The 12,011-nt window shown below is 40.5% G+C and overlaps 2 protein-coding genes across 17 annotated transcripts in view; one reads left to right on the forward strand and one right to left on the reverse strand.

Moving 5' to 3' along the window:
* The window catches only part of Wdr41 (WD repeat domain 41), a 44,504-nt gene extending 41,276 nt beyond the window's left edge, over window positions 1-3,228 (forward strand). For all 8 annotated transcript variants that reach the window (XM_074077246.1, XM_020177879.2, XM_074077247.1 and 5 more), the window contains one exon: window positions 2,744-3,228. In XM_074077246.1, the coding sequence (XP_073933347.1) occupies window positions 2,744-2,896 (153 nt within the window). In that variant the 3' untranslated portion in view covers window positions 2,897-3,228. The remainder of the gene's footprint in view (window positions 1-2,743) is intronic.
* A 2,560-nt stretch (window positions 3,229-5,788) lies between these two features.
* The window catches only part of Pde8b (phosphodiesterase 8B), a 222,960-nt gene continuing 216,737 nt past the window's right edge, over window positions 5,789-12,011 (reverse strand). For all 9 annotated transcript variants that reach the window (XM_074077242.1, XM_074077243.1, XM_074077245.1 and 6 more), the window contains 4 exons: window positions 11,829-11,949; window positions 10,775-10,942; window positions 8,312-8,441; window positions 5,789-7,557 (listed from right to left, as the gene is read on the reverse strand). In XM_074077242.1, coding sequence (XP_073933343.1) covers window positions 7,448-7,557; window positions 8,312-8,441; window positions 10,775-10,942; window positions 11,829-11,949 — 529 coding nt within the window. In that variant the 3' untranslated portion in view covers window positions 5,789-7,447. The remainder of the gene's footprint in view (window positions 7,558-8,311; window positions 8,442-10,774; window positions 10,943-11,828; window positions 11,950-12,011) is intronic.

Raw genomic sequence — 12,011 nt, forward strand, 5'->3', positions numbered from 1 at the left:
TAGATATGGGACTTGAGAAGAACTTTGAAAGTTAGGTAAGATTTAGGTAAGATTAATAAATAGCCTTGTCACCATGTGTCTTACTCATCTTTGATTTCCTTTCTTTAACAAATAGCACAGTTTTTGTTTTGTTTTTAGCCTTGGTTTTGGTTAGGTGGCTATGGTGAGTGTGAGGGTGGTGAGCATGGACTGCAGACAAAGGGCAAAGATAGCATTCACTTGGTGGCAAGGAGCAGATTGTCTGGGCAGGAGCACTGGATTCCCATGAGCAGACAGTAGTCAGGAGAAAGCCTGGGAAAGTAGTCTGGGGTCAGATTATGAATATCCTTTAAAATAAGGCTTGAAGAGTTTGGACTTTATTTTTAAAATAGTGGGAACCTATTCATTTTTTTTTCTTTTATTATTCATATGTGCATACAAGGCTTGGTTCATTTCTCCCCCCTGCCCCCACCCCCTCCCTTACCACCCACTCCACCCCCTCCCTCTCCCCCCCACCCCCTCAATACCCAGCAGAAACTATTTTGCCCTTATTTCTAATTTTGTTGTAGAGAGAGTATAAGCAATAATAGGAAGGAACAAGGGTTTTTGCTGGTTGAGATAAGGATAGCTATACAGGGAGTTGACTCACATTAATTTCCTGTGCGTGTGTGTTACCTTCTAGGTTAATTTTTTTGATCTAAACTTTTCTCTAGTTCCTGGTCCCCTTTTCCTATTGGCCTCAGTTGCTTTTAAGGTATCTGCTTTAGTTTCTTTGCATTAAGGGCAACAAATGCTAGCTTATTTTTTAGGTGTCTTACCTATCCTCACCCCTCCCTTGTGTGCTCTAGCTTTTATCATGTGCTCATAGTCTAATCCCATTGTTGCGTTTGCCCTTGATCTAATGTCCACATATGAGGGAGAACATACACTTTTTGGTCTTTTGGGCCAGGCTAACCTCACTCAGAATGATGTTCTCCAATTCCATCCATTTACCAGCGAATGATAACATTTCGTTCTTCTTCATGGCTGCATAAAATTCCATTGTGTATAGATACCACATTTTCTTAATCCATTTGTCAGTGGTGGGGCATCTTAGCTGTTTCCATAACTTGGCTATTGTGAATAGTGCTGCAATAAACATGGGTGTGCAGGTGCCTCTGGAGTAACCTGTGTCACAGTCTTTTGGTTATATCCCCAAGAGTGGTATTGCTGGATCAAATGGTAGATCGATGTCTAGCTTTTTAAGTAGCCTCCAAATTTTTTTCCAGAGTGAACCTATTCATTATTAAGTGATGGAGGAGACCTTTAAAATGGTACATTTGTCACAATATTAGTCATATTCTTAGGAATTTTCTTGAAAGTGTTGAAAGCTTTTATTTTTATTTTTTCATTTTTAAGTGGTACTGGGGATTGAACCCAGGGCTTTCCACATGCAAGGCAAGTGCTCTACCACCAGACTATCATACTTTAAAAAAGCATGTCTGGCATTACTGATAAAATGTACACTCTGTTAGGTACTGTCTGGTCCAATCCCTCAACCTATGTACTGAATTCTTTCTATACCAGTCTCCTGAGGAATTTTGCTCCTTTATTTCCCCCTTTTACTCCATCAATATCAGTAAGTCCTTGCTTTTGGCTTTCTCGTGTTATCTTCAGAAAAGTATGTCATGACAAAGAAAACTCTATGCTCTTGTTTCTTACTGTTACCCTGTTCCTCTCCTTATTTCATGCTTTTCTTCTAGGACCTCATTCTTGTCATGGGTTTGTGTCTTCTCTGGTACTTACTTTCCATCCACAGTGTTCATGCTGCTTTTTCAACATTCCACTTTCCTATTCCTATTCTGTTAGCTCCTTCCTTCCCTAAGTATACCTCTTCCTTTTATTTTATTTGGAGCGTTTTCTCTGTGAAGCTTTCTGTGGTAATTTCAGTTTTATTTCTAGATTTCCCCTTTTTCTGAGTTTCTATGGCATATCATAGTCTGACTACATTGTTTAGTACCTGATTTATAGTCTTTCATTGGTGCTCCAGTTGTTTCACCTAAGATTTTGTTTTCACAGTAGGGTCCATAAACATAGCAGACACTTAGTAATGCTTATGAATTGGTTCAGTATATCCACTTTTATAGAGAGTGCTAAAGCCAGTGTTTATCTTGGGAAATTTGCAGTTCATTTGTATATAAATAATGATTATGCAAAGCAGGTGTGGCAGGACTTATACCCAGCAGAGTCTTAAAGCCAGTACTGAGAACTGGATTACGGTGAAATTCAGAAGATACTTTGGGAATGCCCATACTTTACAAAAATAGCTGCTGCCTGCAGTTCTGTAGTTGAGAACAAAATTCGGACTGTTAAAATATTAGATACTGCTCATAATTGTATGTGAGTGCTACCAACATTTAAAAATGAAATCTCTCACTGGGCTTTGTGGGCACACCTACAATCTCAGAGGAGGCAGAGGGTGGAAGATTGCAAATTTGAGGTTAGCTGGAACAAAGTTAGCATGAGACCTTATCTTAAAAACAGAACACAAACAAAAGAACTAAGGGCGTGGTTCAAGTGTTACAGTGCTCGCTTGGCATCTGCAAGGCCCTGGGTTCAATCCCCAGTATTGAAAAACATTAAAAAAAAAAAAAAAGAATAGTTTTACCTTGAAATCCAAAAGAAGTCTTTAAGGTATATTTTATAAGTACACACGTAAATCCAGCGTTAGCCTCTTCTCTTTTCTTGAAGTTCCTATAATCAGCAGTCTTAATTTCCTTTACAGATGTTTCTGTACTTTGAAGATCATGGACTCGTGACTTGTTCTGCTGATCATCTCATTATTTTGTGGAAAAATGGAGAACGAGAATCTGGATTACGCAGTTTGAAATTATTTCAGAAGTTAGAGGAGAATGGTGACTTATACCTTGCTGTCTAGTTTAAGGAAGTAGGAATATATGTGCATGTACCTTGAATAGCAAATTTAGAGTCATACTTTGGAACTCCATTAATATACTGATCACTTAAATGTGTAATTTCTTTCTTGTTCATAAAATTCTACATGTTTCTTTTTTGTGCACCTACAAACTAGCAACAAGTTGCTGAAATTTTCAGGTGTCAGTACATACACCAAAGAACATACCACAAGCTTTTCATAAAACTCTGTGACACTGTTGAAGTGGTAACTGCTTTGTTCTGAGTTTCCTGATCTGAGCCTATACTTGGAAGTGGTAGAAAAACAGTAAAGTTGAGTGCTCTTTAGAAGATTTATTTTTTATTTCCTTCATAGCCTGTTTGATTAAGAATTTCTGTGATAAATATATCTTTTCTCCTACAAATTTCCCTGGTCTTTAGTAACTATCAGTATTCAATAGAAAAACTTGAATCCTAGCCAAAAAATGAACTCTATTCTTTATGTATAATGATTTTGGGAGTGGTATTGACTAATTTGCTTAAATTGTTAAAAATATTTGGTGCTAGCCACTCAAATCTCTATGTACTGTAATCCATAGATATCTTATCAAGGTGTATTTCTTCCCAACATGAACTGGCCTGAGCAGCGCAGCCAGATTAGGACCAGAGCAGCCCCTCAGGTGTTCCAAGGATGAGTGCTATGACAGCAAAGGGGCACAGTGTTTTCATGGTCAGGGACTGCAGCCAAAAGTGCCCGATCTATCTGCCTCTGACTTAACTATGAAATGCTTGAGGAAAAACTTCACCTTCTGTAGGTCCTTGCATGTCCACTGAGCTTGGGTTATCTTCATCACCCACCTGCTTTATGACAGAACACTCTCACTTTTGGTGCTAAAAAATAAGTAAAAAAGTATTCTGCGTAGTAAAAATTCAGTGGGTTTAATGGTGAAATTATTCTACACTGATTGTTAAAGAAAGGGCACAGTGACTGATGTTGCAGACTGACCCACTTCTGCTGATTTATTTGTTCATCACACACACACATATTTATCCTTACTCCCCACATGGAATCTTTATAAACTCTTGTTTTCACTATCACAATTACTATAGACGAGTGGCAGAATTGATGTAAGGCCTAAGCTATGAAGGAAAGACCTTGCAGGTCAGTGATGTCCCTTACCATCACTGAGCAGCGTTAGGAAGAACACCGGAATGAGAGAAAGGCTTAGGTGACTACCACCTGAGGAAAACCAAATAATGTTCACGTCCTTTACTGTTGTTTTGATTCACAGTGAAAAATAGCTGTATGGGAAAATGTGTGAAAACCTAAGCTAACTCCATTAGGGAAGAGGAAAGTATGCACGTAACCACTAGCACTACCTTTCAGCCAGTGAACCACTGTTACTGAGGCAAACCTGAGTTTCACCCAGAGGCAGCTTTCTGGCTTTCATCCTGAGGTGGAGTGGAGTAGATCCCTACGCCAGGCAGACATGCAGTCTGGTCTGAGAGCCCCAGGCTGCTGCTGCTCACTTTGGCTCTGTTATTTCAGGCTCATTTAAAGCTTTTAATTTTCTGCTGTATATACACGGACTTTCCCCCTTTACTAGCTGTCTTTTTCTTTGCAAATTCCATATTAGGTCATGAGTTAGTAAAGATATTTTCTTAAATTATATGAGACATAAGAAATTTAGTTTTGTAACAGCTTTCTTTCCTAAGTGGATTAGTGTTTTGTGATAGCAATCTATTCAGATGGAGTTGTAGAACCACATGGTTTTAGAAGCAAACAATACCTTAGTAAATATCTTCTGTCATACCCTAGGTAACTACTTTTCCACCATGAGAGACTAGTAGCATCAGAGAGCAGTTTCCCACGTAGTCAGTGAACTTGGTATCAGGTCTTTGTTTTCATGAGTGCCCTAAGGTGAGAGACATGGAGCATATAGGAGACTGGTAGAGACTCAAACCAAAGTGCTGTTCAGTAGTTATGTGTAGACTTGCTAAAAGTTGAACTTCCAGTTTAGAAGAAGAAAATGATAATTGGAGTCTCTATATATTATATGCACTTTTTCCTATTTCCCTAATTTAGCTTTTAACACTTAAGATATGTACACCACCAGAACCTTGTCATTGGTCTTTAGAAATACTTCTACGTCAATCTCTGACTGTATTCCTGTAACACAGTTAGAAGTGTTGCAGCACCCTTCTTTCTCAAGTTGAATAGATACTGATTGGATTGATGGGGCTTGATTGTCCAGAGCATTAAGCAGTTCTGACTGTAAAGAATGACTGTGAAACTATGGGCTCATTCTGGTCTAAGTCACAATGTTTTATAGCCAACTTTCTTTTTCTGGCTAGTAGTAATAGTAATAATGTGACTTCTGATTACATGGTTATCCATTTTCAAAGTTAATATGAATGATTCCCCTCAACACATGGTGTTATAGTTAAAAAAAAAACTCAGTATAAGAGGCAACAGTAATAGTTCATATTATGTAGCAACTATCTGACAAACATATAATCTTAAAGTCTGTATTTCTAATAAATTGACTATGCGGAAGAATGTGTCAGTTAGCAACTCAGAAGATACACTGTGGATTGTGCTGATAAAGAGCTGAGTGCCTGGCTGTCTTACAGCACTTAACATCCACACATTAAAGTCTGACGTTAACATGAAATTGATTTGACATAAGACTGAGTAAGCTGTAATGTTTCATATATAAAATGTCAGACTCCTGATAAATGTTACTTACCAAATGGAACTGAAAGTGAGGTGGTCAGAAGAAGACTGTCCTTGCTTCAAGTTTCTGGAACCTAGGCAAATTATTTAGCTCCTTAATTGGGATTCTGGCATTCTGATTTTAATGTGTTCTGAAAACAAAGTGTATGACTCATGAAATAAAGGACACTAAATCCAAGATTTGAAATTATGAAAAATTTAGGCCAAAGAGGTAAAATAAAAACAGCTGTTGGGAATGAAAAATGGCTGTAGGAATTTAGTTACAAGTACTTCACAAAAACATTTTATCACACTTACATAATACAGTTTTACAATACAAAGCTGGCTGCTGTCCTGACCGAGCAAGTTCTCTTATCACCTAACAAAAATAATTTAGATACATTTCTTTGCATGGAATTGTCATGTATGTTTCCATTTTTGGTACAAAACATAGAAAAACCATTGGCACATGATGTAGTGATAAGTCATTTTTTCTTCCATGTACCACTTTTGAGTGTTCTGCATACCAGTTTTCCTTTGGAAAAAAGTAACTTAATTCAGTCTCTATGTATACCTCTTAAAATGCAGCATGGAGTACAAGAAAGTAAAACCAAGATACTTTGTTTACTGAGTCTCTAATGTTCATAACACACAGAGAGGGGCTGACTGGTAAAAGAGAAAGGAAAATCTCAAGTCTGACTTCATGTAAGTCACAGAAAGGTGTGAAAAGAGCTGTATAAAAATATGCACTGTGCTGTAGAAGCTTTTAGCATACAAGAGCTTAAAATAGTATTTCTGCCTCTCCATATGCCTATTTTCTGATATATTTACACATCTCACAATCCCTTTTTTTACATTATTAAAGCAAATGGCATGATCTCAAATATAGATAAGTTAAAAATATCTGAACCTTGAAACTTCCCCATCCCCTCCCAAAAATAGACATATAGGTGGTGCACGGCACAACAAACTCCATGGGCATACACCCAGAAAATTTAGATTGTTTTAATAAAAATTTTAAACAGCAAATGTATATAAATTTTTTCCTTAAAAAAGCTTGTCCAAGGGCATTCAGATTTAATGGCTTTTATATAATACTTAGAGCCTTGTCGCTGCCTCTGTGAACTCAAAATAAGGGAATCTCATGGGCTTTCCCCATACAAGATGCCCCTTCCTCCCCAGTCACAAATGGATTCCTTCTAGAGCAAAAAGGGCTACCCAGGCTGCTAATACCCATCTAAAGGGGTAGGCACCAGGCCAAGGCTCATTCTAACTTGGGTGTCACACCATCAACCAGAAGAACCACCAAGCCACAGAAACTGAAGCTAACTAGTTTATCAGTGATTTGGTCCTGCTCACTTTAGGCAGCTTTTTTCTTAGATGTATCTGTTAAGATAAGTTTCTTATGAATCCTTTAGGACTGACGCTGTTGAAGAAAATAGCTAAACAGTGATGATGACTGTTACGGTAAAAGTTCACCTGAACCCTGGCTAAGCTACTTGGCCCCCATCCAGGGGACAGACTCAGAGCTACCAGACCTTTGTTTCTTGTGTCCTGCTAGTTACAGTGAATTAGCTCCACGATTTGACGAGGGCGCACGGGATGATGGCACAATAGAGGAGGCTGCCAAGTATTCATTCTGTTGCTAAGTGATCATTCAAAAGAATATATATTATTCTTCATGGAACATAACTTTCTACAAATGAAATTTGGGGACTCACATGATTCAAGGTCAAATATTAAACATTAGCTCCTTCACTTCCACCTGCCATTTTCATTGTAAGGGAAAGCCTCTTGTTTATACTACTGTGAGCCACAGTGCACTTTGAAGATCAAGAGGTCCCCTTCTCTGGCTTGGCTTTAACTGTCAGATGGAAGCCTCAGACTTTTGCACTTGAGGTCATCTAATGTCTTCCAGTGTTTGTAGTTATCGGCCAGGTGCTGCATCAGGGCTGGCAAATGTGCAAAGGCTGCAGGACATGAAAGAATCAAGAGAAGCCCATTAAATTATGTTGGATCCCAGGAGTGTTTACTAGGCTGGGGTATGCTGGGAATAGAATTGGAGGACAGAAACCCAGGATTAGGCCTCAGGCTACAAGCGAAAACAAGCGTAAGAAGAACGTGTCTTTACACAGTTTCTGAAATACGAATGGGGCCTTCTAGTTGGTTGAAAAGCTGTTCATCAGTGATATTATAAAAAGAACCTGTGGCTCACTGTAGCTGCAATACACTTTGTATTCTTTCTGGAGTTTCCTGCAATGAGAAATTAAAACTGCTGTCTACACTGGGTGCCAGTGACTCAGGTTCAAGGTTAGCCCAGGCAAATAGTTCTTGAGAGCCTATCTCAAAAATACCCAACACAAAAAAGGGCTGGTAGAGTGGCTCTAGTGGTAGAGTCCCTCCCTAGCAAGCATGTGGCCTTGAGTTCAAACTCCAGTACCACCAACAAACAACAAAAATACTGCTGTCCATTTTGGAAATGTGTCTTTTGAAGAGGCAAGGACTTATTTATCCAGTTATCATACATCCATTGATTCTTCTGTAGTCAAGGTTCTGTGCCAGGTGCTAGGGACACAGAGTACACATACCCACACCCTACCTGGCCACAGAGAGCTGACAGGTTTTTTTAACATTTCTTTTTTTAGGTCCAGTTGTATTATCAATGAGTGTCTTCATAAGGTATAACTAATGTTCTTTGTGAGGAAGAGGCAGTAACTAACTTACCATCCCAGGCATCAAACATGTCCGTTATGAAGTAGTCAATGAAGGAGATCTGGGACTTGGGGATGCTGCAGGTATTGCGGTCGAACACTGGCATCACCACAGGCAGCCCCTGTCTCTTCTCCTCGTCCGTCTACAAGAAAAAAAACACCACTATACAGGGCTGTGGGGCACATGAGCAGTCTTCACGATAACAGCTTGTTTCTCAGAAGAAACCCGTGAATGTGGGTCATTGTCCAGTTTTATGCATGGAGAACCGGACCCTGCAGGACCCTGAGACTTAAGATGAGCTGCGGTGATTACTGTCAGGTCTTCTGACTCTGTGTGTGTGTGTGTGTTACTGGGGATGTAAGTCAAGGCCTAGTGAATGCTAGGCAAGTGCCCTACCACTGACCTACACCTCAAGTCCTGGGGTCTTTTTATCCTATTCCATGACCCTTCCTGAAGCACTGATCTGTTTTTATTATTATCGGGTCAAAACTACATTCAAAGTCTGACACATGCTCCTCCTTACACCACTCCTGCCAAGAGTGCAGAAGCAATGGTGGTCAGGTGACTGGAGCCTCAGCATGAACCAGGCACTGTCACCAAATGGTATCAAGAGCAACCATCACTGCGTCACTCACTGCCACATGCCCACAGTTCTTAAAAAACAAGAGTCTCTGGGCTGGCAAGTTTCTCAAGTGGTAGAGCACCTGCCTAGTAAGCATGAGGCCCTGAGTTCAAACCCCAGTGCCACCAAAAAAAAGGGACATTTTGGACTGGAGGTTTGGCTCAAGTGGTAGAGCCCCTGCTTTGCAAGCGTGAACCCCTGAGTTCAAACACTGGTTCCACCAAAAAAAAAAAAAAGTGACCTGTTTAAAGCAGTAAGAATGACCAATTTTATTAAATCTCCACCTTTGAGTATGTGTCTTTGAACTATTCTGTGTGACAAAACAGAAAGTACACCGAAAGTCCTTGTGCAGCACGCACACCAGAGCTAGATGATCTCTCTGGGATTAGCACCTGGGCAATTGAGTGGTGCACTGAACTAGCTGCTTTTTTCCATGGACTACTATTTTTACTTGAAAGACTGGCAAACTATGATTGTTCAGATTTGGTTATTAACCATGAGTTCTTAAGGTGTGCAGAGATGGTAGAATTAGGCCCATAAAAGTATAAGTAATTCACTAAGCTGAGTAGTAAGATCCACGTTGTCTGGTGGCTTGTTGAGCCGATTAGAGGCTTCATTTGTAACCATTTTGATTTTTAGGTCATTCCTGTGAGGGAAAATGATGCCAAAATTGGAAGCTTATATCAGAGAACTTAACAGTGGTTCTCTCCCATTCTCTCACACACTGTGAATAAGGAGGAGTAGGACTTCAAGTGCTCTCTGTGTGGGTCCTGGGAAAGCCCATTAATGGCCTCTTATCAGTTTTTGGCTGAGCACTCAGATGATCAAGCAGCCTTAAAATATCCACTGGTGTTCAAGGAGTAATTTGGTTTCCTTCCTCTTCTGGCAAGCTCAGAGCCACCTGTCCTACTTTTCCTCCATTCAGGGGCTCCTTCGTAGCCTTCAAAGCTGTAGGTAGCTTACTGGTTCTCTTCTAGCCATTTCCCTTCCCGCCCTTCGAGACATCATCTGCTATCCTTTATACTGCCTCGACAGTAAAGTCCAGCCAGACCCCTTCCCCCATGAATCAATTGGGGCTACTTTCTGTCTTGTGTCACACACATACACATCAGTCCTTAGAGCCCCCCCTTTTTTTTTCTATTTCAAATTGCATCTGGTAGGCTTCTGCTTTGTTTTCTTCTCTTTTTTTTTTCTTCCTTTTATATTGCTTTGCAGCTACAGTTAAAAAAAAGTTGCATATTGCTCCTCTCCTTAGATAAAAATTCTATTTTCCTCCTTAGGAATTTTGCTTAGAATGCTGTTTTCCCAGAATGGCTTTTTCTTCTTCCATTTTTCTAAATCCTTCCTCCAAAAGGGTCCAATACAAAGCCCTTCTTTTATCTAGAAGAAAATCTGAATTCCTATAGCATCTTACATATATGCTTTCTTTAGATGTACTTTTCCTTTCTTATAAACTTGTGGGCCTATCTATGTCTACATCTTCTATCCCTGACCAGATAATGAGGGACCCGTGGCAAGGGATATGTGTTACTCATGTCTGTTCCACAATGTGCCAGCAAAGCCCTCACTAGTAACCTAGTGAGTGAATGGGGGATTTCCCCATTCTCATGGAAGTTCAGGGTCCAGCAATTTGGCGATGAAAATTAGCTTCCAAAAGCTCAGTCTGGGCAGTGATGAGCGCATCAGCCCGTCCTTAAGGGAACCAGAAGTCTACTCTAGACGGGGTGAGCTTCCTCCTTCCAGAGAGGAGGAGCTCACTAATTGATAAAAAGTTACCCCACTGGAGAATGCAGAGTCCTATGACCTGGGCCCATTCCTAGAAGGAAAGCAAAGCTGCCCTAGAGGCAACGCACCTGTGCAAAATATTCTTCAGAGATCCTCCCGGCCCATTCAATGCACAGGTCCAAGGGACGGCACGGGTTGGCCACATCAGCACACTTAATCATCATGCGCTTGATCAGGATTTGGTTTTCAGGAAAGTTCTTCCCAGTAGGATTGCATTCGCAGTCACTGCCCTCAGTCTGGAAAACAGGTGACCAGGTCACGGGTAATGCAAGGTGTCGGCAAAGCCCCTAACGGCTGTCTCACCAGGCACACTTGGGCATGACTGGGACTCAGCAAAAGAGGCCTTTTCTCTCCTCTGTTCATATAAAATATAGTGATACATTTTTTAAAAACACAAAAAATCAATGCAATGTAGAGTTTAAAAAGTGAAGATCCTGTCATCACTTTTAGCCTTTTCCCTGGACGTAACGACTGTAGGCAGTTCTTCCAAACAATTTGGAAAGACACCTTTAAGAAAGAGATTTTCCTTTCTTTTTTTTTTTTCCCCAGAAAATTTGTAAAAGCAGAACTTTTGGATACTTTGATGCATTAAGGTCGGAAAATTGCACACACACATGACCCTTCAATTTCTTCATTTTTTAACTTGCACCTCTGCTCTCCAGCTCCCTCTCTCCTGTGACCTTCTGGGTCCCGCCTCTTCCACCCCTCTCTTTGTTTGCCTTAAGGCATATTCTGTTCCTGTGTTTTCTTGGCTTATGTGACTGTGATAAGGAATGTGAACCATGTAAGTTTGGACTCGGGCAGGAGAATGTGTGTTCAGGGACATTTGAAAACATGGTTGTACACTGGTACATACCTAGTGGGGGGATGTCTGTGGTCCTGAGGCCTGTGTTCCGGGCACTGAGTAGGTGGGCACACATTGCAATCACAGGCCAATTACACAGAACCTGGAAAACTATTTTCTACTCTCAAAGGCGCCACTGATTTGATTGTGTGGAAGCAGTTAAAATGGCTCCAAGCAAATAACCACCTTGCATTCAGGAGGGAGAAAACAATTTGCTGCCAGAGCAAATGCTCATGGAAAAGCACTCCTACGTATTTTATTACATGGGAGACGCTCACCTCAGCTGCCAGTGGCTTGTTGATGCTGTTCACAAACTTATTCACATGTTCAAAGTGTTTTGTCATCTCCGTTGCCAAAACCATGTCAATAATAGCCTGACGCAGTGTTCGATAATGGTTCCTAAAATAACAGGAAGACAAAGGGCCTGGTTCACGTCATGTCCCGAATTAGGACTATTCTGC

Source organism: Castor canadensis, chromosome 6, assembly GCF_047511655.1.
Source record: "Castor canadensis chromosome 6, mCasCan1.hap1v2, whole genome shotgun sequence".
NCBI classification, from domain to species: domain Eukaryota; kingdom Metazoa; phylum Chordata; class Mammalia; order Rodentia; family Castoridae; genus Castor; species Castor canadensis.